The sequence below is a fragment of the Mustela nigripes genome, chromosome 15, assembly GCF_022355385.1.
Source record: "Mustela nigripes isolate SB6536 chromosome 15, MUSNIG.SB6536, whole genome shotgun sequence".
Classification (NCBI taxonomy): Eukaryota; Metazoa; Chordata; class Mammalia; order Carnivora; family Mustelidae; genus Mustela; species Mustela nigripes.
The window spans coordinates 71,445,076-71,467,841 of record NC_081571.1 but is presented as its reverse complement, the minus strand read 5'-3'; the positions used below and the strand labels follow the sequence as shown (position 1 = coordinate 71,467,841).

Below are 22,766 nucleotides of genomic sequence, written 5' to 3'. Positions count from 1 at the left end.
GACCATGGCTCGAACTATGTGAAGAAAAATTAAACCATATGTTAATTGCAAATTACAGGAAAACATTAAAATGAGAACATTAAAATGTAGAATTAAGTTAAAGTGTAGAATTAAAATGTAGAATTGCAAAAATATTATTAAATGATACAGAGGGGTCATTTTATATTGAAAGTGGTAATCTGATCAATAAAAAAATATAGAAGTCATAAATACTAAATAACAAATCATCAAACTATATAAGCTAAAAACTGTTAAGAAATGATACACAGATTTTTGTATGTATCCTGTCTTTGATTATATATATACACACACAGACACACATACATATATAGTGTAATGTGTATATCAATGTGTAATTGATAATGCAATACATTTTCTTTTCTGTATCCACGAAACTTTTACAAAAACTGATCACTTACAAAGCCCCAAAGTTGGGATGCCTGAGTGGCTCAGTGGGTTAAGTATCTGCCTTCAGCTCAGGTCATGATCTTAGGGTCCTGGGATTGAGCCCCGCATCATTTCTCCCTCTCCCCCTCCCCCATAGCTGGTGTGCAGGCACGCGTGCTCTCTCTCTCTCTGAAATGAATAAATAAACAAACAAATAATAAAATCTTAAAAAAAAAAAAAGCCCCAAAGGAACCTCAGTAGAGTTTTGAAAGCAGAAACTATGCGGGCACATTTATCTGAGCACAACATGTTGATCACGGACAACAGGAAAAAATAAGTTTGTTTCAAAGTAAAGGGGCAGTTACAACCAACAATGACAAACTGAAATACACTTTTATAGAAAATTGAATAAAAGGATATACTCAATAAAAATGAAAAGTGAAGCAGTATGAGTCAGATGGAATTGGTGGGATTTGAAATAAAAGATAAAAAATTAGATCAATGAAAAAAAATAAGTAAAAAAAGTTAAAATGAAAAATCCAAGCATAAATGTAAGATTAATACTTGAAAATTAAGAAATGGAACAATAAAGTAAAATAGAAGCATTCATAGGAAAAGAAAAATATTATTAAAGAGAATGACTACAACAGAGAGGTTTATGAAAGCACTGAGCAAACACAGAGGAGAAACCCCCAAGCAGAAAGGGAGTGAAAGTTTATTTGTGAAAATCTGCAGTTTCAAAATAGAACGTGAAGAAGCAGCGAATAATGAAAAAGCCATGGAAATAGAGAAGCAAAGGAGATTTAAACACTGAAGAACAGACTTGTTTCTAGAAACTTGTCAGACTGAGCTAACACAGATTCCTCTTTCAACCATAAACAAGTAAAAATGTTGGACAAAATATGCCAGAATAACTTTTCAAAACAGCTTTAAGCTCCAAAGACAGGGCGGGAGCTAGAGCAGAGTCTTGGAGGCCAGGACGGGGGAAGGTCTCTGTGCCCTGGGAGCGGAGCGTGTGTGCAAAAGGTTGACTGGGAGCAACTGGCGGAGGGTTGGGGGGAACCTGAAGGGGAGACAGGGGCAGAAAGGAAACTGAGGCCGAGTTAGAGTGAAAACCTCAACTGACCCTACATCGCACGTTGGAGCGGAGAAGTCCCCACTGAAAAGATGTGGCCTTAGCCTCTCCAGCCATGTCATTCGAGATAGCCTGGCCTGGATAGGTGGCATGACTTAGGGGGTGGCAGGTCCTCTAGAGAGACGCAGATGACCGCTGTCAGCCAGCAGCCACGCTCCCAGCATCCTGGGCAATGAGTGCTTCCATCCAGGGCCAGGGAGATGGCTCTGCAGAGACAGATGTATTTTTCTTTGAGTATATGAATAACTTTCATTTTTCTTTTTTCCACAATTCACTTAGCTGCGTGTATGCAATTTTGACAGTCTTGAATATTTTTTCTTTCTCAGTCGTTGGGGAGATCCAATCAGTGATCCAATCACGGTCCTCTTGCCCACTGGTATACAGAGACACTCACGGAGATGCTGCTTAAGGACACATATATTCATTTTAGTGAGAGTTACACCAGTGGGAACATTGAAAATGAAAAGAATGTCCCCAAAATATCAGAACAGTAGAATTACATGCAGTATTGAAATTATGTTTTCAAAGAATGGGCATTAAGAGGTTAAAATATGTGTTTGTAAAATATGTATTTACATATATAGATTGTAGGATTCTAATTCCCTAAAACATTTGTTATTTAAAATTTTACTCTAATTGTCAATACATTAAAACAATGAAATAGATCAAAATCATGTCAGGATTTGGCTCTTTTACGTATGCATTTCTTCTCACATGTTTTCAAAAGATCGAAGATCACACATTACTTTGTAATCATAAAAAACCTAACATTATATATAAAGACATAATTATTCTAAATTAGAGTCTACTAATTTTCACATTTATTTTTATATGAAAACTGATCTGTGAAAGGGAAACCTTACTATTTTGAGAGTAGATTTTCAACATTTTTGACATTTCAAGTTTTATCTTCACGGTGAGTAGGGGAAAGAAGTAAGTCTTCAGTGTTTCTGAGTTCTTCTCTCAACTTATACCTCCCCCCCAACCCTTAGAAGACAGAAGCCCACAAAAAAGTCTGTGCGGGGGTGGGGACGGGGGTGGTGGGGAGTGGGGGTGCACGTGTGTTTATATTTCAGCTCTGTTGTCTTTGGGCCTCTCCTATGAGCTCTCCAATTGCTGTGGAGTCAAGGTGACTTTGCCTAGGATTCCCATGAGCTAGAGGGACATGGTCAAATAACATTCTTCTAAGGCTTTAAATCTCACAAACCCATAAGTAAGGAAGGAATCCGCAAATCCCACTTCTAAAGAGTAAAAAGAAAATTTTAAAAGGCACCCACTACGCAAGGAATTTTTTTTTTTTGAAGGAAAGGACTTTTTTTTACCAGAAACTAATTTTCTTTCTTTGCATTTGTTTTAGGAACTAGGTATTTAAAAATGGATGGGGACCAATCCTACGCTTTGAAATTGTGGAAAGACCTACGTTCATTGCCACTGTTATTTTATTTTTCTGCTTCCATTTGGTCTCCCTGTTCCCCTGTTCCTCTCTGCCTCTTTTCCTTCTTTTTCTCTTTTTTTTCCTTTAGAGTCAGTGCCAGACAGCTTTGCTTCGGTTCCGCTTTTGTCTCCTACCACTCCCTTCTTCTCCAGGCTGCTTTCCCATGTTTCACAGTGAATTTCAATGTGCTGGGGTGGGCGAGAAACAGGGAGGGCCATTAAAAACTACTGTTCTAGAAGCTTATGTGTTTGAGAGCCTGTGAAATCCTCCCTGGCCTCAGAGATTTTAAATTGTTTCAATCTATATTTTCTTTGTCTTTTATGCTTCTGAAGCTTCACATCCAATAGGCACATTTGTATCCAAAGCATGGATTTTTTTAGAGTTTGACAAAGCTGATCCCATGGATTCAATTTCCATAAATCCCTTAAAGTGTTTGACCAACTTTTCTCATTTTGCAAAAATGTCTAACAAAATCACAGGGGAAAACAATTGTTCTTGACATCACAACAGTTTAATATGTTAACTTATTCATTAAATTGTGCTTCACATCAATGGAGATCCTCAGTTCTACAAACTATCGTTTTTTAAATAGCAATAAGGGTTGATAATGTCACAATACAATCTCCTAGTACCCGGGTTCATACATATTATTGCACAGAAACAAAAGGAAATATCTCTTAGGTGAAATAATTTACTATCTAGTGAATAACTATGTTTACATCTAAAATGGGGCACCAGTAAAAGTCTAGATTTTTCTTTCCAACGGGTTTCATCTTTGATACATTAAATGAAAAATAATGCAAGTCCAGCCCAGAAAGTACTTCCAGGGGCCAAACACACACACACACACACACACACACACACTCACACACACATACGCACACAAAGGAAAGGAAAGGAAAGACCGCCACATGATTACAAAGATAAGAAATTAAAAACGTAAGAGGTTGGTAGAAGGCAAATAATGGCGGTCACTAAATCACACAAACTCTGCTTCCTTGGAACACGGTTTCCCCCGGCAAGAACTGAGGGTTTTCAGCACTGACATCCGGCCCTTTGATGAGTTCCCACAGAGCAACAGAACATGGAACGCGCAGAGTCTCTACTCCGTGCGTCAAAGGGTGACAGTTGCAGTCTGTTCCATAGACGACGTCGAACACAGGCTTAAGAAACATCTGTGCTTTGGCGTGCTCAGATCGGGAGTCCTGGTAGGATACCTCGAGGCCTTGCCTGGAAGTCCTGGGGCTTCTGTCTCGCAGACGTTGCTGGTGTTCACGGCAAGGCCAGTCGTCTGCGAATCTCAGCACTTCTGCAGGGAAGGTTGGTACTGTCCATGTGCGGTGCGGGTGGGCCCACGCGCGGTCCAGCCATGAGGCTACAGAACACTTGGGTCTCAGAACGCACCCACTGGCCCAGAAGGGCTCATTCAAAGTCTTAGGGAATTAGTTCGGATGTGTCCGGGTGGATGTGGTGAGAGCAGAGCAGGATAATGTCCCATCGAGAACGGAGGAGGGGGCTGAGGGAGGTGACTTGGAGAAGGAAACGGTGTGCTCCCCAGAGGTGCGACGGCTGGCGGGTGCCCTTGGACTCAGCCAGCCCTGGGACCCAGCCGGGAGACGTTCAGCTGCGGTTCTGATGACCAGAGGGGGCACACAAATTATGCGAAAGAAAAGCCTTGGAGACAGAGCTGTGATCAGACGAGGGTACCCTTTGTCCCAGTCCACGCCAGCTTTCCCTAGGATCCGACCCCGCCAACTCATTCAGCCTTTACTTCAGTCCCTAAAATGCTGCCAGGGCTGGGGTCCTGTTTCCTGAGCCTCATGCCCTTGGCAGCTCTTTGAAATGGCCAAAGAATGACGGTCCACATGTCCCCAGCCTGCTCTTGCTCTTGAGGACAGAAACCGTGTGTCGTTGCTCTATTTCTCAAGATTTCCGGGCACCTGTTAAATTCTTCATCTTTCCACCTTTGAAAGACCTGCTTCCCTTTCAAGAGCCCTGCTTTCCTCTCCAATTACCTCTACTCTGCCTAACTCCCACCCCTGCGTGATCCCATTATACAGGACTTTCTGCTCAGCTAGAGGCTATGGTGAGAGAGGAATCCGATAAACTCTGTGTGAAGATGTTAGCCTATGACAGCAACGGCTGCATTTCCTCTCTCCAGCAACAGGGCAGGCTGCAAAGGGACTCATTTAACACCAAATAAAACCTTTAAGAACCAAAGCAGTAAGTTGCTGATAAAATTCCAGAGACCTGGGGAAGAAGTAGGGAAGAAGAGAGGTTTTTTTTTGTTTGTTTGTTTTTTTGAGCAGGGTTCTACTGATCATCCCTTACCTCTCACTATTCAGGCTGTTCCTGATTCGAGATATTTCTGACACTGAGTTTCCCTAAGGAGTTGCGAGCACATTTCCTCAGCCTTCATCTTGACTCGGTTTTGGGATTGGCTGGGGTGAACAGTCAGCGTGTGTTGTTTGAAGGTCTGTGCTTTTCGGTCTCCCCTGAAACACTGCCCGTCTCTTGGACATTTCACTTCTAATGAGATGATCCCTCCCTGGCGGCAGTGAGCCAACTCTACCAATCTCCTTGGCATCTTCTAAGTCACTGCAGTTCTATAAGAAGGTAAGGAAAAACATAAGCCAATAAAGGCCGAGATTTCATATTCTTGCAATTCCCAGTCCTGATATGGATGCTGAGCAGCATAAAGTCATCGGGGAGGCTATAAAGTCAAGACTGGGGCTCTGAGCCACGCTCTTATTGATAAACTCGAATTGAGAAATCTTTTAAACTCTCTGAATCTCCACTGGAAACTACCAGATGGGATCATGAATAGACGCCCTACATATCTACCATATGAGAGAGTGTTGAAGATCCGATAGGATACTAAATGTACAAGTGTTTTGAAAGCATCAAGTGCTATACAAAGTTATGAATTTTAATCTTTGCAAAACGTATGATGAAATAGGTAAATGTGAAAAGCACTTGACATAGTTTTCAATTCCCTTTTGTGTCAGAGGTTGATAGTTTTACCAGTATTAATTTTCACATTGTTTCTTTAATAATAGAACCCTCCCTCCCTGTTTATCAAGGCACATGGCAACCAATAATAAAGACATGTCCTGGCCTCCTTTGCATTTACTTGTAGCTAATGACTAGGTTCTAGCCCATGAGATGTGAGTGGATGTGATATCTGCAACTTCGTTCCATGTCCACTCTGCTGTCTGGAATACAAATGAGATGGCAGGAGCCTCAGCAGTCACTGTGGACCATGAGGATGGCATGCATATGTTAGTATGAATAAGCAACAGGAGGGGCACTGGGGTTCATTAATGTCACTCATCAGAGCTATCTAACCAGTTTGCCTTTCAAATAAGAGGACAACAGCTTTGATCTCATTGAAATCACTATTATTTTGAGTTTCTCTCTTAAAGCAGCCAAATGGGAATCCTATCCTATGGATTTAATTTTTTGTTTTGTTTTGTTTTGTTTTTTTCTTAAATGATCTATGCTTGCCTCTTTGCCAGGTCTCCCTCTGGTAGACTTTCTTCCCCATGTAAATACTATCTCTACTCAGACTTTTGAACAAGTCCTCATATTTCAAACCCTTGATTAAACTATGAAACAATTCCCTCCTTGAGATGATAAGAAATGTATAGCACACATGATATCGATAGCTGTTGCCCAATACTGATTGCTAATGTTATTAGTTATTAGAAGGAGTATCCAAAGAATTCTCAGGGTAGACTTTCTCTGATTTCCAAGAGTAGGCTTCCAAAAAGTTAGAAGGAGACAGAAGAGAGAGTATGTACCTCAGTCCATGACGATAACTTAAACACACCCAGAAATATGTACACAAGGTCACCCCATCCCAATCGGGGGCTTCCCTTGTCAAGAAAAGGGAAGGAATGTCTATCTGGGAGTTGTAGGAGTCAGTAGGATGTGGAAGTCCCTGGGGAAAATTTTCTCCCTCCTCTTGGGCTCTTAATACCAATGTATCTGGAATTGATTGGGTTTTGGATTGCAAAACTGCTGACTCCCTGTGGATCTTTGGATTGCAAAACTGCTGACTCCCTGTGGATCCCAAGGCCCAGCTGTCTTCTCTTGGCAATCCTTCTCTGAGTGTCACTCAGCACATAGGTGCGCAGTCAATTTTGGAAGAACAAACTGTATCCCTACCTCTTCATTTCTATCAACATAGGACCCCAGGGATATAACAAGCGTGCTGCTTTAGAATGAAATGTTATGAGGGAGGAAGCCCCTGTCGGTCTTTTTAATTTGCTCAGCACTGGCCTTGGGCCAACACAAAGAGATGGTTTCTCCTGTGAACATCCTGATATCTGGTCTCAAGTGAAGCACCATACATCGTGCCTTCAGTGCAGGCCGAGGAAAGCCTTTTGATATAAATCCCGACATGCCTAAGGAACAGTGTGAAGTTAGCAGAGGCCGCCTCCAAGTCTCAGCGATACATGAATTTCCTGCCAAAAAATTTAAAGTGACTTTAAAAGAAACAATCCACATGCTTTCTAACTTGTTTTGATTTTCCACATGACAAAACACTGGATTGTTATTATGTGTGCACGCACGTGTGTGTGTGTGTGTGTGTGTGTGTGTGTGTGTCACAGCGGCAGGCTGAAGGATAATTTGCAGCTCTGCCATTCTAGGCAGAACATGAGATCTTAACATCGGAACGCAAAGAGAGAGCGAGAGGGCTGCTCATTAACTGTAGCTGTAAGCCTCTTCCCTCTCAACCTCAGGAACAAATCGGCGGTAAGGGAGATGCGAATCTTCCGTGAGTCTAATTTCTACCAACTAACAAGCAATATTGACTCGGTCCCTTTAACATAGAGGTGTCAAAAAGTACAAGTGCCTATAAAATCATCAATCTCTCAGCTTGTTGGTGGGTCAGGGAGGTGGAGAGGGCGGGACTCACCCAAGGCAGCATGGCTCTGGGTCCACTGCGAGTGCGGGACCGTCACAGTTGTGCTCTGCACATGGGTTAGCGACAAATCCTTCTGGGCTCTAATGGCTGGCTTCTTGCACTATTGGCAGGAAGCTTTTGTCCCCCATGGAAAACATGATGGAATCAAAAGAACTTGCGCTCTGCAGTTGGCCAGACTTAGCCTACCATCCACCAGGAAGCTGCCTCGTCTCTGTGGGGTTTACTTTTCTTATCTAGGTAATTAGGCCTAATAAGATCTACCTTGTTGTGAATGGATTCAAGGTATGAATAGGGCTCCCTCAATAAGTGACACAAAGGAGGTCCCCAATAATGCCTACCCTCACATGACAGATGAAGCCAAGGGTCATGAAAGAAGAATCAAAGCCACTTCTCCAAATCTCTCTCTGATGGAGACCCCGGGTTCCTCTCTCTACAAGCAGGCATTCCATGAATGCCTGTGGGTTGATCGACTCTCCACCCCAGTGAGAGTATTCCAGAGGCTGCAATGTGGCTTATGCAAAGCTGGCTTACACATCAAACATGCTAGATATCAATGAAATAGGCTTTTCAATCTGATTTAAGGGTTTCACTCATTTTGCCTTCAGCTCCTTGAAAGGACTGATCAGATCAATGTTATGAAACTTTCTACCCACTCTGATCCTACTACGGAATGCCAGGCGAGGCCTTTCTTTTCCCTTTTCCATACTTCTCCCCCGAGTACTTGACAGACTTTGTGTTCTTGTAGTGGTGACTGGGAAAAATGGAAAAGAAGAAGCAGTGGGTAATGAGCCCAATTTCCTGTCCTGCTTTATCCATTCCAGTCCGAGCTGCCAAATAGAGCCACAGCCGAACCACAGGCAAAGATCAGGTGGGGAAAAAAAAGTGATCAGGCTGGAGGTATGAAGGATCCTGGGAGGTAGCGTCTGTCTACGCTCCTGGGACAACTGGCCCATTGGGTTCTGCATCTCCTGGCCTGAATCAGTTATCATGTATTTAGTGACCTTGCATACCATTTGCATATGGGCCAGCTCAACTCCTAATCTTCGGGCAAGATTCTTTTAACAGAACATCAAACTTGGCAGTACCATGTCGAAGAGGATGACTGCTCTGAAGAGGTAAAACAGAAACATCCCTGAAAAAAACCTAAAAGTTTTGTAGCCCATATGGAAGTGTGAGACATCATACAGTCATCCTCCCGCGTCCCCCCCTCCTTAATTTATTAGTTAATTCTTTTGAATGAAAAGAAGATCAGTAAAGTGTGATCTCCTTAGGTCTTAATTGCTAAGCACATTTTCTCCTAACTACCCCAACCACTGTTCGTTTCTCAGGGGCCACGCACACCCGTCCTGATTCCACTAGCTTTGCCCTAAAAGATGGGGGAGGAAGCATGGCTCCCAGCTAAGATGCAAGGACTTTGTAGTGTGAGTCTTGAGTGATGATCAGTAGTAGGGTAACCTTGTTTAAAAACAATGACAACCACCAAACACTGCTACTTATGATTAAGCCACATTCAAACAGGGTTCAAGATGAGAGCCAACAGCCAAGGGAGGGTTGGCATAAAACCTCATCTAAGGGCTGAAAGGGACTTCTTTCTTTCTTCCTCTCTCTGGACAGGCCAATATTTCCATTACAGAGACAGTGTGAAACAGACCAGTTTCAGCAGAACATCCAAGCCTACAATTTGGCTTTTCATGTGTGTCTCTGTGGGGTTCTCGTGATGCTGCAAAGGAGCTCTTCGAGAGTTTCCTTTCTGGTGCTTCTCTCCTTGACCTCCTAAGGACGTCTCTATTGGATACATTCCTACCCTACTTGATATCAGGGATTGAAAAATATTGGAGGGCGGGGGGAGGAAGAAGACAACAGATCATCTCCAGCTGGATAAGGATGAAGACAAAGAGGAAGCAGGTGTCCAAATCAAGCCGCATATAGCCAGATGTCCTCAGATGCCTACCATCCTCCAAGGTCACCAACGCCACAGAAGTTCAGTATGCCTGCTCATCCTCCCCCTCACGAGGAAGGAGAGGGCAGGGGGTCACCATCTCACCACCTGGCTGTTGTAGTCCTCAGTGACTGCCCCCTCTGTGTTCCCGTCCTCTTTGGGCCACCGGTGACCCCTATGCTCCCGATGCAGCCTGCGCTCCTCCCGCCTCCTCTGCCGGTCCCTCTGGTGCTCTAGCTGCTTGGTGTGATGGTAACGCTGCTGGAAGAGATCTTTCGCATACTCATAAAGCTGCATGTCCAGGAAGTTGAGCTCCTCGATGCGCTGGCGGGCGCCCTCATTGATGTCCACATTGGAAGCCCGCGTGATGTTGAACTGCGTGAAGGGGGAGATAAACTTGAGGTTGAATGTCCTCTCAAAGAGAAACTGTGTCTTCCTCTGGAATTCCGTGAGCCCAAAGAAGGCCATGTTCTTCAGGTTGTTCTTTGCGCTCTGCAACAGGATGGTGTTTCTCTCGCTCTCATTCATGAAAGTCAAGTTGTAGCAGCCCACCAGGCTGAGGTCGGCCAGCATGCGCACCTGGCGGTTGTTGGCCAGGTTGTAGGAGCAGTCCATGAACTCCCGCAAGCTGACCCCAGACCAGTCGTCCCCGGGGTAGCAGGTGGGCAGCTCATCGGGGGTGGGGCTTCTCCCATCACACATGTGGAGGGAGGTTTTCCACGTGGCCCCTCTCTGGACGTGTTTCCACTCGCTCAGGTAGCGTGACACTGGGTCCCGTAACATGGTGATGTAATAGAAATTCCTGGAAGAAATGAGAAGGAAGAGCGTGAGTCTTAGACAACGACAGCTCTGGGATTCTGAACCTCCATAGTGTTTATATCAGCACTGAGTCAAGGGGCTCTTCTGCCACATGTTCATGTGAGAGTGGTTGCCTGGATTTGCACCTATCAGACTAATGTTCCCGTATGTGCGTATTTTTTTTTTTAAAGATTTTATTTATTTATTTATTTATTTGACAGACAGAGATCACAAGTAGGCAGAGAGGCAGGCAGAGAAAGAGGAGGAAGCAGGCTCCCTGCCGAGCAGAGAGCCCGATGCGGGGCTTGATCCCAGGACCCTGGGATCATGACCCGAGCCGAAAGCAGAGGCTTTAACCCATTGAGCCACCCAGGCGCCCCCCGTATGTGCGTATTTTCATAAACATGAGTGGACCGGGTTTTCAACACCATTTGTGAAGTTTCTCCTCCCTGCTCTGGTGTGGGGAGGGACGTGATGGGGACAATAGGTGACTCATTCATTCAGCACTTTCATTTATTCACTGATAAATTGCTGCTGGAAATAATACCTTATTATTTTCTTTTTAAAGATTTTATTTATTTATTTGACAGAGATCACAAGTAGTCAGAGAGGCAGGCAGAGAGAGAGGAGGAAGCAGCCTCCCCACTGAGCAGAGAGCCCGATGCGGGGCTCGATCCCAGGACCCTGAGCTCATGACCTGAGCCGAAGGCAGAGGCTTAAACCACTGAGCCACCCAGGTGCCCCCAAATAATACCTTATAATAAGAAAACACACCAAGGTTTTTGAAAGTTATTCCCCAACCGATATTTTATGTGTGGCAGATGTGGGACTATGTGATAGGGAAATAAATATGCAAGGAGATGGAGTGGTTTACCCAAGGGTGTGGGACTAAACAAGGTAAAGCTGGAAGCCAAAGGTTCTTAGTCTTTTCTGTTGACACTGCTATTCCGGATTATAAGGTAGGTAGGGTTGGGGGAAGATTTGCCTTGTGTGGACATCAGTATTTATTGAGGACCTACTATGTACTGGGAACTGTGATAGATACTTCATGATACTAACATAGATAATCCTCAGCACAATTTCATAAGATGGGCTTTATCATTACTTCTTCTTCTTCTTTTTTTTTTTTTTTAAATCTGAGAACATTGAGACTGAGAAAGGTGAAAATATAGCCCAAGATTCTAGAACAAATTAATACTTGAACTGCAAATGGAGTCTAGGTCCACTGATTTGCCTCTGCGCTTTCCTGTGCACCAGAATGATATTTTAAAACCCAAAATATAATTAATGTGTATTGAATGCCTATTGTCAGGTACTGTGGTTATTATAATCATAGGTCTTATCTAATGGCATCAAATGGAACCTTGAGAAGAAATATATATATTTTTAAATGGTTAGCTTCAGGATGATCCAGTAAAGATCAGGGTGTTTCTGGCTACGAGTGTGAAGAAACAAGAGGAGAGTTGGAAAAGCTGACAAGTAAAGACGAACCCATAGCATTAGAGGAAAGTAACTACTGATTTAAAATGAAGGAAAGTCTTCTCATAATCTGAAAGCCTGTCTACGGAATGGGGTGCCCACCCCCCACCACTGGCACTAGGGGTGACCCTCAGAGGTCCCCTGAGCAGACAGATGATCCTGAAGAACTCTGAAAGGAACCCTGGGCTTCCCTTGGCCATGCTAAACTGGCTTAAGAAAAAAAAAAATCAATACCCAGTTAAAAGCAATGACAAACATAAGGGCTTTAAGGGTGTAATGCTTTTTTATGCTGCCTTTAAAAAAGGAATCAATGAACTATAATATTTAAAACTCTAACTTTACTATTTTCAGTTCTTTTGAATGCCTAGCCAGACAGTTTTGAAATGTGCTAAGGGAACTACAGTATCTTAAGAAACGCCAGCTTCTCCTTAAATTAGAAAGAAGAACGTGCTGAAACTGCCACAGACAGGCCAGCCTGAGCCCTTGCTTTTGCCAATCATCATTTTACATTACTCTGTTGTCTTTTGCGGTGACAGAATGACAATTTCATCAGTGGGAGGAAATTTCCCGAAAGGTCAGTAGGGAAGGCAGAAAAGGACTGATACGGCTTCTGGGCTCCACGAGGAAATGTCGACGGGAAAGTTTTGTTTGGAGTGGCTATTATTGTGGTTGAATATTATATGACAGATCATTATTAATCCTGCTTTGGTCCTACGTCAGGACTTGTTCATGTTTCAATGTTACAAGCAGAGAATGATTTTTATTACACAAAGCAAGTGCCTAATAAATATAGAAACGCAATAATGATCATAGTGAGGTAGCTCAGGTGGGTTAAGGATGCCAAACAGATTAAGACAGAAGAATTTTAATCAGAGATATCTTTGCATGGAGTTGCAAATGGAAAATTTATAATCTTCCTATAACTGGGCAAAACAGATAATACCAAAAAAAAAAAAAAAAGGTTTTAAGGAAGAAAGATGACGATGGTCAACAGATAATTCTCAACCTGATTCGTGTGTCTCAGATTCAGGAATGATCCAGATTTTTAAGACAGTCATAAGAGCTGGAGGATTTTAGAGGCAAGAGCTACAGTGGTTTATGACAAAAAGGTTTATCTGGAACCTGTTTGTGGAATCTTAGTGGCTTTCGTCTCACTCGGAAAAATTGGCCATAAACTTCCTGAGATCTTCATGCCATTGGAAATTTACATGGTCTCAAGGCTGACTGAAACTGACTTGGCTTAAAATGGTATTGGTTTCAAATTTAACTTCATTCAACATAATGTTACATTTAACAATGACTAGTCAAATCATAGGATGATGTGTACATGAGTAAAATAAGTCCCAAATGTCTGCAAGGTCTACCAGTCAAATAGATAAGAGATCAATTTGTAAATAAAACTCTGACATCAAGACATAAAAAGGTACTGGTGGGACATTTATATTGATAAAGTACAAACTTGTCCCATCTCGTGGTTCCGGAGGCTCATTTAACATTTTGGTATTGCTTTGGTCAGATATATTCTCATGTATGTTTTGTTTATTTGTTTAAATTCTGTGAAGGAGTCAAAATAGAAAGTTAGACAAATAGGAAAAATAAACCGATAGGGTTGAAGATAAAGCAAAAACACCTAAAACTGATCAATGGAATCATTTTTTCTCATTTCTATTTTTTTTTCCTCTTTTTTCATTTGCTTCAGACAAAAAACTCCAAAGATCAGGATTGAAATGAAGGCTACATCCAGGCCACACACCCAACGGTCATTGTCTACCAGCTTTATTCCAGTTTGATGAACCTCCAAAACGATGAAAACTCATTTTCTTCCGCTCCCCAAACGCCCAATTCCGTTTCTAGGGAGAAGCCTTAGAGGGTTGTGTACTACTTGAATTTGCAAATGTTTTTTAAGACATTACTTGCTCAACAGCACAGTGAAAGATAAAACAAAGAACAGAGAAGGACAAGCAGCTTCCCAGCAAAGGAATTTGTTAATTCTGCAAACGTTAATTGAGCCTCCTGCTTGCCAATCCCCTGCTCAGGGGCAAGGCATCAGGGACTCAGAGTTTACTAACACAATCCTTGAGGGGATCGCCAGCACCCAGGGATCTGGGTGCAGTGAAAGTAATGTTAACTACCATGTTAAGGGAATGTTCTACCAATCTCCTGGGACCAGAGCAGTCTCCAAGACAGATAGCTTCATTTGTCGGTGACAGCGCCCTATCCAGCAGGTGGGCTGTTTGCCACCTATTTCGCTGAGAGTTTGGGTGAATTCATTTAAGGACATCTGTAAAGCAATTGCAGTGCTTTATGATTGTCCTTCTCGGGGCCCCGAGGTAATGATGGCAAATACCTGTGTACTTGGGAAGATTAGGGAACAGGGCACCTTGGTTAGTTCAATGATCGTTTTAAGGGATAATGATCGTAGGGGCCGTCGCGGCGTCCTCCAGTCCAGAGGCGCAGAACACACACTTTTTCACGGTTGCTTCAGCGTCTTGCTCTGCTGTGAGGTAATCATATCGCGCAATTCTAAATGCAGCCGGGAGGCGTGACAACCTTCCCTCCATCTTTGCCTTGTTTTTTGCTCATTTGCATACTGCAGAAAACTTCCTGGTCCTTTTCTGGCTCAACTCAAGCCTCCTATCCATCTTGCCTGACTTGTCCAGTCTCCAGGGTTTTAGTGCATCACTTGTTGCCTCTTTTAACTTGCATCTGAGCGGCTCCGTCACCTCTACCCTTGAACCTCCTCTTTGATAACTGGACTCATATCCCAGAACACTTCGCCCAAAGTGCAGTTCATGGCAGAAGTTCCACACCTGATGCTCCTTCAAAGAGATGATCATCATAGAGGATGAATGTATTTTAATGACTAAGGCTAATTTTGCCTTTGATAAATACACCTTTCTGTCCTTTCCTAAAACGGATCTGATCTTATTTTTGACTGTCTAAAATGTGTGAAAAGAGTAGAAAGAGACAGAATCTTTGAATGTATCCATCATTTGACTGGGATGGTCCCCATCCAGAGGGAGACAGTCAACACAGACTTTGGATAAAAAGAAGAGTGTTTCAAACAATGGATAATTAGGAGCAATGAGGTGGCTTTTTAAAAAATGTTAAGCTTACTAGTTTCTTCCCCACTGCTTTAAAAACCTGTATTTCACCAAGCAGTTTATTGTGTAATTGCTCATTTCTTTAATTAGCAAGCCATTTAATTAACACACGCTTTTCGAGGGTCTGTTAGGTGTGAGGATCTACTCTAGCAAATGTGGAGAACGTTAAAAAAAAAGAATAAAATACCCTGAAGTCTTATGGGTGTGAGGATGATAGATTAGAAAAAGATACTGTGTAGGGGGCTATGGAGATAAAGAGTGGACAAGGAATGTTGGAGAGAAGAGTTAGAACGTACGGAGAGCAGAGTGGTCTACTTACACCAGGAAGCTCACGTTGTGCATTTCACAAAATGTTTGCTTAATAAATGGTCGGTAGGAGGACAAAAGCGAGAAGAGCTTGCTGAGCCCAAGTAATCATGGGTTCTGAATCCAGCTGTCAGTCACTAAAATGGGAGAATTGTTGATTTCAGAAGATTCATTAGGCAACAGGGTTCAGGATGGACAGGGTAGGCAGAGCCGGGACAGACACTTGGTAGCTGTGGTGAAGGGCTACTGGAGAAGAGCCCAGAACCGTCAGGGTTGGGAAGGAAGAAATCAGGGACAGATTCCTATCACGCAACCATGTGTCATTGTTCCCTCCCATTTCCGCATCGCCAGCTTGCTCCAAACTACCTTTTCCTCCTCTATATGTTCTTCTTTCCTTCTACCTAATCCTTCCCTCTTGATTCCTCAAAGAAAGAAGGCAGAGCTAGTATGCTCATCAAAAGGTGGAATGAGGAGTATTTGTCTCCGGAATCACCCTGCCTGTGGCGATTCAAAAAATATTTACTTTTATGAGGTTATCACTTGCCTAGCCAATGAAAACACATCTGGAGGAGCCTATAAAATGCCACATTGACAGGGAAGATTTATTCAATGTATTCCTTCCACCGCTAGCCTTACTCTCATAAAATCAAGCAGCAAAATTAATATCATCGAGTTCCACAGTTCTGCGCGTTCCGAAAAACCGGCTCAAGTAGAAAGTCCTGCAGCTAACCTTTTGTGGTGTCCTCTGAGGAAGGGATTTCTCCCCCGCTGAAACTTGTGCCCCTTGTGTTTTATCTCCATTGCAGCGACCAGCGACTGCCCTATCCCTTGAGCAGGCTTCATGCCCTAATCATTATCCCCCAGAGCACATGATACATGACCTTCTACAACATGGATGTTTCGTTGTTCAGTGCTCGTGGCATGAATAAATATTTTATCAGCTACTATTTCAGGGATTCTGATAGTTATGTCCCCAGGAAACCAAACTTGCTGCCTTAACCAACAAAAGTTGCCCAGGCTAATGGTTTCTCTTAGCCTAGACCTTGTGAAATGTATGGGAAATAATCAATTTCTCCATCTTCCTCTTGCCCTGCAGAGTTTTCACAGAGTTTTCCTCTAGATAATCAAGTTTTACCAGAGCTCAGTATCTCACAAAGAACATTGTGAGCCTTTATCAGGTAGATTTGGGGGTCATCTGAAGGAGATCTCCAGTTCAGACATTTAACAGTGTACATCTTACACACAAGCCGATGTGCGCATTTTCAAATAGTGAAACTGAGCTCTCCCTTTGCCCCGCTGTACTGTGCGCTGGAGTCATTTTCCAAATGCTCAAAATGGAATTAATTTCTTGACTCCCTTTAGAGCCGCACACTCATTATGAGCTCCCCATTCTTCATTATCTCCGAAGAGTATTATCGCCGCTATCCTGTATCTGATGGGGGAACTGTGGCAGTTAGAGCTTGGCAATCAGACTGCCCTTTGACACAGTGATGAAAAGGCCTTTTATTCAAGCCTTGAAAACAAATTAACGATTTTAAGAATGATGTTCTAAGCAAATGGGAAATTGGGAACTATGATTGTTAAGTATGGTAATAAAGAACTTTCGGTGGCTGACAATGGTGTGTGTCAGAGTGATTGGTTCCAAGGATGTCCAGTATTATGATGAGAAAATGGAGACACGAATGCCAGGGTGGTTATCTTACTTCACACAGAAGCCACACATCCCCCGTCACACAGCCGCCATTCCCCCCTCACCGCGACTTACAAAGCAGCCAGACCCTCCTGGCTAAGACACTTTTATTTTACATACTACCCTGAAATCTTGACTCTTTTCAATCACTAAGTTGGAGCGGGGGAGAATGCCTACATCTCAGGGTGCTCAGGGTGCTTCCCTCAGGAGGAGAGAGGCTTCTTATCCCTTTTTTTTTTTGTCTGCGTACGTGATAACTTTAGAGGGAGAATCCTTTTAGATGTAGCTGGTCTGGCTTTTTTTTGGGGGGGGGGTTAATGTCTGATCTTATTTATTTGTCACTCTTAGAAAATCTCATTTTTGACTGGACTCAGACTTAGAGGTAGAAGCTCTCAGAGAGGACAGCCTCCGTCTCTTGTTTTTTTTTTTTTTTTAAATCTGTGATTTCTCCCATCTTCCAGTTAGAAACTCAACATGGAAAATAGGAACCGTGCAGAACAACAAGAGAGAAAAAACACTAAAATGATCTATAATAACTTCACTTCACTCCCAGATAACCACAGTTAAATACGTATTTCTTCCTTTAGAGATTTGAGATCATGAAGGAACATTTTACTTTTAACGTGTATATTTGTAAGTCAAAACTATAGAGTGAACACTTTTTCGGTTTTATTTCATATTCTTCTCTAAGAGTGTATTATTCCAATTATAGATGGGCCATAATTTATGTGACTAATCTCCCAGTTCGGGACAACGAGGCTGATTCTGCTTCAAGGAGGAGCCTACAAACAATAATCCGGTGACTGTCCTAAACCATAAATATTTATGCAGGGAATACATTGCTGGGAGTAGAATTTCGAGGCAAGAGAATTGCCCCGATTTCCCAGTCCTAATGCCAAAATACAGCTGACCACGGTGAGCCTTGGAGAGGACATTCTGTGGGGCCCACCATCAGGAGCTACCTAGACCCCAGGCAGGGCCATGCAGCAGGCTCTGCTCCCTGCTGGGGCACCCGGGCAGGTGGGGCTGGTGACACAGCGGTGTGCAAACATTCTTCCAAAAAGATCTGTTTATGTTGCACTTAACCAGCGGCTGGACTATCAAACGAGAGACGAAGCCCCCTCATCAGTACTGCAGCTTGATGAAAGGAGACTCGCGGATCCGAAAGGCAGAAGGTTCCTCCCAGGACTATACTGGGGTCAGTCCTTGGAGAAACAGCCTCTCAGGAGGCAGCATTTCTGCAGTTCTTGGAGGTCAACTAACTTCAGTGCCGGGAAGCCGCACACTGTTCGCAAACAACCAAACCCAAGCGTGCAATGAGCAGCTTCTGGATCCTCTGGGTCCTCTCGCAGGGGCGATCAAGCCCCCTCCAACCTCTCCCGAGGAAGAGGTAGTATTTATCAATAAGATAACATTTCAAATCCGGTCACGTTACTGCTTTCTACGGACAAGAACCCTGGGAGCGTCGGACTGACACAAATGCCATGATTTTCAGGTGGTTGTCGTATTTGCTTTCACTTTCCCCCAAGTGGCTGCTGCAGGAATAAATTTCAGGGAATGCACGTTCCAGGGGCGTGCTTTTGCTATCTCGCCGAGTACAGTTCCTTCCTGTTCAGTTTCAGAGGCGCCGGGGAGGGTCCGGCGTTCATGCATTATTCAGAGACGTCGTGATCACTTGGTTCAGAGGCGCAGCCTTGCTGGGATTTGGGTGCGGGGACGTCTCGAGGAGCTCTGCTCTGCAGAGCTGTGGTTTATGCATGTGGGGGCACTCACCTGAAGCTTGGAGCCGCTCCGGAGTAAGATAAGGCCCAATTCCGTCTCACTTGGGGCTCTGATCCCAGCCGTGCAAAGCGGAACAGCAGATAGAACACTCAGATTGCGTTATCAGGCCCATGCGTGTTCAGCCGGGCTCTCTCTTCTTAGCTAATTTCCCAGGCGTTGCTTTTAGCAAATGTGAGAATTACACAGCCTAGAAGCAACGAGGTGTTGCCGTTGCCATTGTTTTGCTCTAGCCAGTTTGGAAAGGAGAAGAAGTGAATCAGGATATTTAAGAGCAAGGCACGTGTTTCCATATTTAGGTTTCTATCTGACAGCTTTGATATGGATTTTCCTAAAATAGCACAGGAACTTAAAAAAAAAAAAAAAGTCCTCTCTGTCCAGATTTTGCTGTGCTTCTTCCATAAAAGATGCTTCTGAGTTAGGATTTTCCTAGATTCTGTTGTCAGGACGTGGCGATCATTTTAGGATATTCCACGAAATACCCGAGAGATCCCCGCTTGATTCCATCCCTTGCCAGTTCTCAAAGGTAGAGTGACTTGGAGGTCATCCCTCAGGCAGTGATGATGCCGCAAGCTAGCCTAAAACATGCAAAGTTCCATGTGGCACCAAAGTCGGTATTAATAGCAATACAACAGCTAACGTGTATGGAGTGTCATCTATGACCCGGTTCCCTTACTCAGTGCTGTACTGGTATTCAGTCAACAAAATACTAGGCTTTTAGATGATGTCTGATTTCACGAAAATCTCCCAAAGAGAGTTCGGATGGCCTTCTAGCCTCTTCTTGGAGTCAGGCTGTCTTAGAGATACAGTTTGTGATCGAAGGCTGCAATGGTCCAGGCTTTGTTGAATTCAAAGCTCTAGAAGCAAAAGGAGCATCTTGGGGTGAGGGGTTTGTGGTTACCTGGCAGGGTGGGGGGGCAGCAGGAAATGAGGGTGAGGCCGCACACTGTAGGGTTCCAGAGGGCAGAGGGCTTATCTCAACTTCTGGAATCTATGCGTCCAGAGGGTTTTCTAGGTAGTCACAGCTTAGCAGTTCAGAAATAATTCTCCTGACCCCAGCACGCACACGAAACCACAAAACAAATTTGCACTTGAGCTACAGAGACTAGTGGGAAAGATTGCAGTGCGGCTGCATTCCTTTTTAACACTCCTGAGGAACCTAGAAGCCAAAAACTGTGGTAAGCTTTGGACAATAATGGATGGTTGGAAATTGCGGCACAAGAGAATTCAGATAAGCCAGAACTCATGCAATGCCATAATTCTCTCTCTGGCTTTAAAATAAGTCTTTTTCTGAACACAACGCTACGAAATCTCAGGAATGTGTTCAAAGGAGGTGGCTGAATCCTGCAGCCACCAAAGGAGGTGGCTTTTATTTAGGAAGAGCAGATTCGAGAAAATACAAGTCAAGCTCTACTCATTTGGACATGGCATCCTCCAAGCATTCTGGAAACGTCTCTTGAGGTACTGTGCAAAGAGAATAGGTTTGAGGTCGGAAAGATCTGGCTTTCAATTTCGGATGCACCTCACTCTTCGTGAGACCTGGTTAGCTTACATGACCTCTGGGAGCCCTGGTTTCCTCATCTAAATAGCCAGGGTATACATGCTTACTTTACAGAGTTGCCAGAATAAAATAATAAGTGTCAAGGACCCAGTGGTAGCTTCAGACAGGAAGAACTCTACACACCATGCACACCCTTCCCTTCAACAACTGTCCATCCTTCGTGATCATCAGAGCCTCAGAAATGACCCAAAAATAGTGAGGTTTTAAATATTACACGAACTATGTTAATTTTTAAAAAAAGGAGAATACTTTTCTATTTGTGAACATGCTTACTGTTTTGAAAATACTTTCCTCATTCCTTATTTCATTTCATCCTCAGGAAAGGACAACATCATAGCAGATTTTTTTTTTTTTTTTTTTTAAATCATAGCAGAATTTTACCTATGAGGAGGCTGACACCTGAGGATATGAAAAGATGATCCCGGGGTAAAACAACTCAGAGGCAGGGGCAGTGAGACCTCTGTCTTCCTCTCTAGCCACTCTATTCATTGATTTGTTCTATTTAAAAATATTTTGGATTACGTCCTTTGTGCCAAACACTGTGCTAGGTCCTTGGGATGTAATCGCCCACAAGACTGCAGCCTTAACCCCAAGGTGTTGACGGTGTAGCCTTCTTTCAAGATCCCACACTGTTGTGTTTTGTTCCAATGTCATCAAGTTAGAAAGAAACAAGGTAATTTGCACCTGATTCTATGGGATGTTTCGTTGATTTCTGCATTAGCTCATTTTCTCCTTGAAACACATGGAAAAGAGGGACCAGAAGAAACAGCCAGAAATGTCTGGATGTGGATATACCTTCAGGTAATAGTTAAAGTAGCAGAAAAAAAAAGAAAAGAAAAGAAAGAAAAAAGAAATCACTCTGAAATACTAGACTGGGATTTCTAAGTAAACAGTGTTGTGGACCTCAGTCTGGAGGCACATAATGCCTGGTGGTCTCTTTTTCTGTGATGCCCGCCGATCATTAAGAGGCGATCGTTAGGGGCGCCTGGGTGGCTCAGTGGGTTAAGCCACTGCCTTCGGCTTGGGTCATGATCTCAGGGTCCTGGGATCGAGTCCCATATCGGGCTCTCTGCTCAGCAGGGAGCCTGCTTCCCTCTCTCTCTCTGCCTGCCTCTCTGCCTACTTGTGATCTCTCTCTGTCAAATAAATAAATAAAATCTTTAAAAAAAAAAAAGAGGCGATCGTTAAAGGACTGCAAGATGGTGATATTCCAACTCTATCACTTCTGCTTCATTTGCTAGCGGTGATGCTTCTATAAGGAGAAATGTCCCCTTATCCACTGTTTGATCCCCTGAGGTATAGTTGATAGAGTCGGGAAAGTAGATGAATGTTTGACTCATGTTATTTACTGGTTTTCAAAATAATAATTTTGTTTTCCTAAAATCTCCAGGAGGAGCTTTTTGTGGATATCATTTCTTTTTGTTTGTTTGTTTCTTTGTTTTAATATCATTATTAACTTGTGAATCTAAACATAGTGAGTTTCAATAACCTGCAGTCATTATACTTATTTGATGTTCAAATCATGCACTTTTGGCCAGCCAGAACTTATTCAAGATGGAACCTGGGTCCCTCTATACAGCCCTTACAAGCCTTTCGTGGATATCCTTAAAGGATCTCAACACTGCCAAAGTTCATATTAATGAAGACCGAGAAAGAGAGTTAGAGCCAGAAATATGCCCCCTCTCCTACAGAACAAAATGATTGCTGCTCAGCATCCTGCCCTGGCCAGCATCACCTCTCCTCCTGGCCAGGGTTACTTCTCTCAGTCCCTACCAGGCAATGTAACTGCCGCTTCTGCTAATTGCACCTGAGCATTGAAAGGGAAACAGACCAGACACCATCTTTAACTCTCTTATGTCCTATCTAGGTGCAAACATCAGGGGTTTCTGCTTTCACTTCTTTTTCTTTTTTCCTTCTTCAGTGCATGTATATGACATTTTCCTCTGTGCTAGGAACAATAGGCAGGGCTAGTGATTCATTTGTGACTGGGTGCCAATGTCACTCCACAAACGAATCTAGGGAAACCAAATTATGCTGGAAGTAACACAGAGCCCCCATCGGGTTCTCTCCAAAACCCACTTATCCACAATAACAGCCTGAGCTACTTCCAGAAGCCCAGCTTATCACGTGGACCCTGCATGGGACATTCCAGCTGCAACAGGCTCTCAAGCATTGTTGTAATTCTGCCTAATTAATAAAGCAATGACAGAACTTAGAAAA

General features: G+C 43.4%; 1 protein-coding gene across 1 annotated transcript in view; it reads right to left on the bottom strand.

Moving 5' to 3' along the window:
• Positions 1 to 3,462: 3,462 nt before the first annotated feature.
• Positions 3,463 to 22,766, bottom strand: part of HS6ST3 (heparan sulfate 6-O-sulfotransferase 3) — a 640,734-nt gene continuing 621,430 nt past the window's right edge. The window contains exon 2 of the mRNA XM_059378356.1: positions 3,463 to 10,631. Within this exon, the coding sequence (XP_059234339.1) occupies positions 9,923 to 10,631 (709 nt within the window). The 3' untranslated portion in view covers positions 3,463 to 9,922. The remainder of the gene's footprint in view (positions 10,632 to 22,766) is intronic.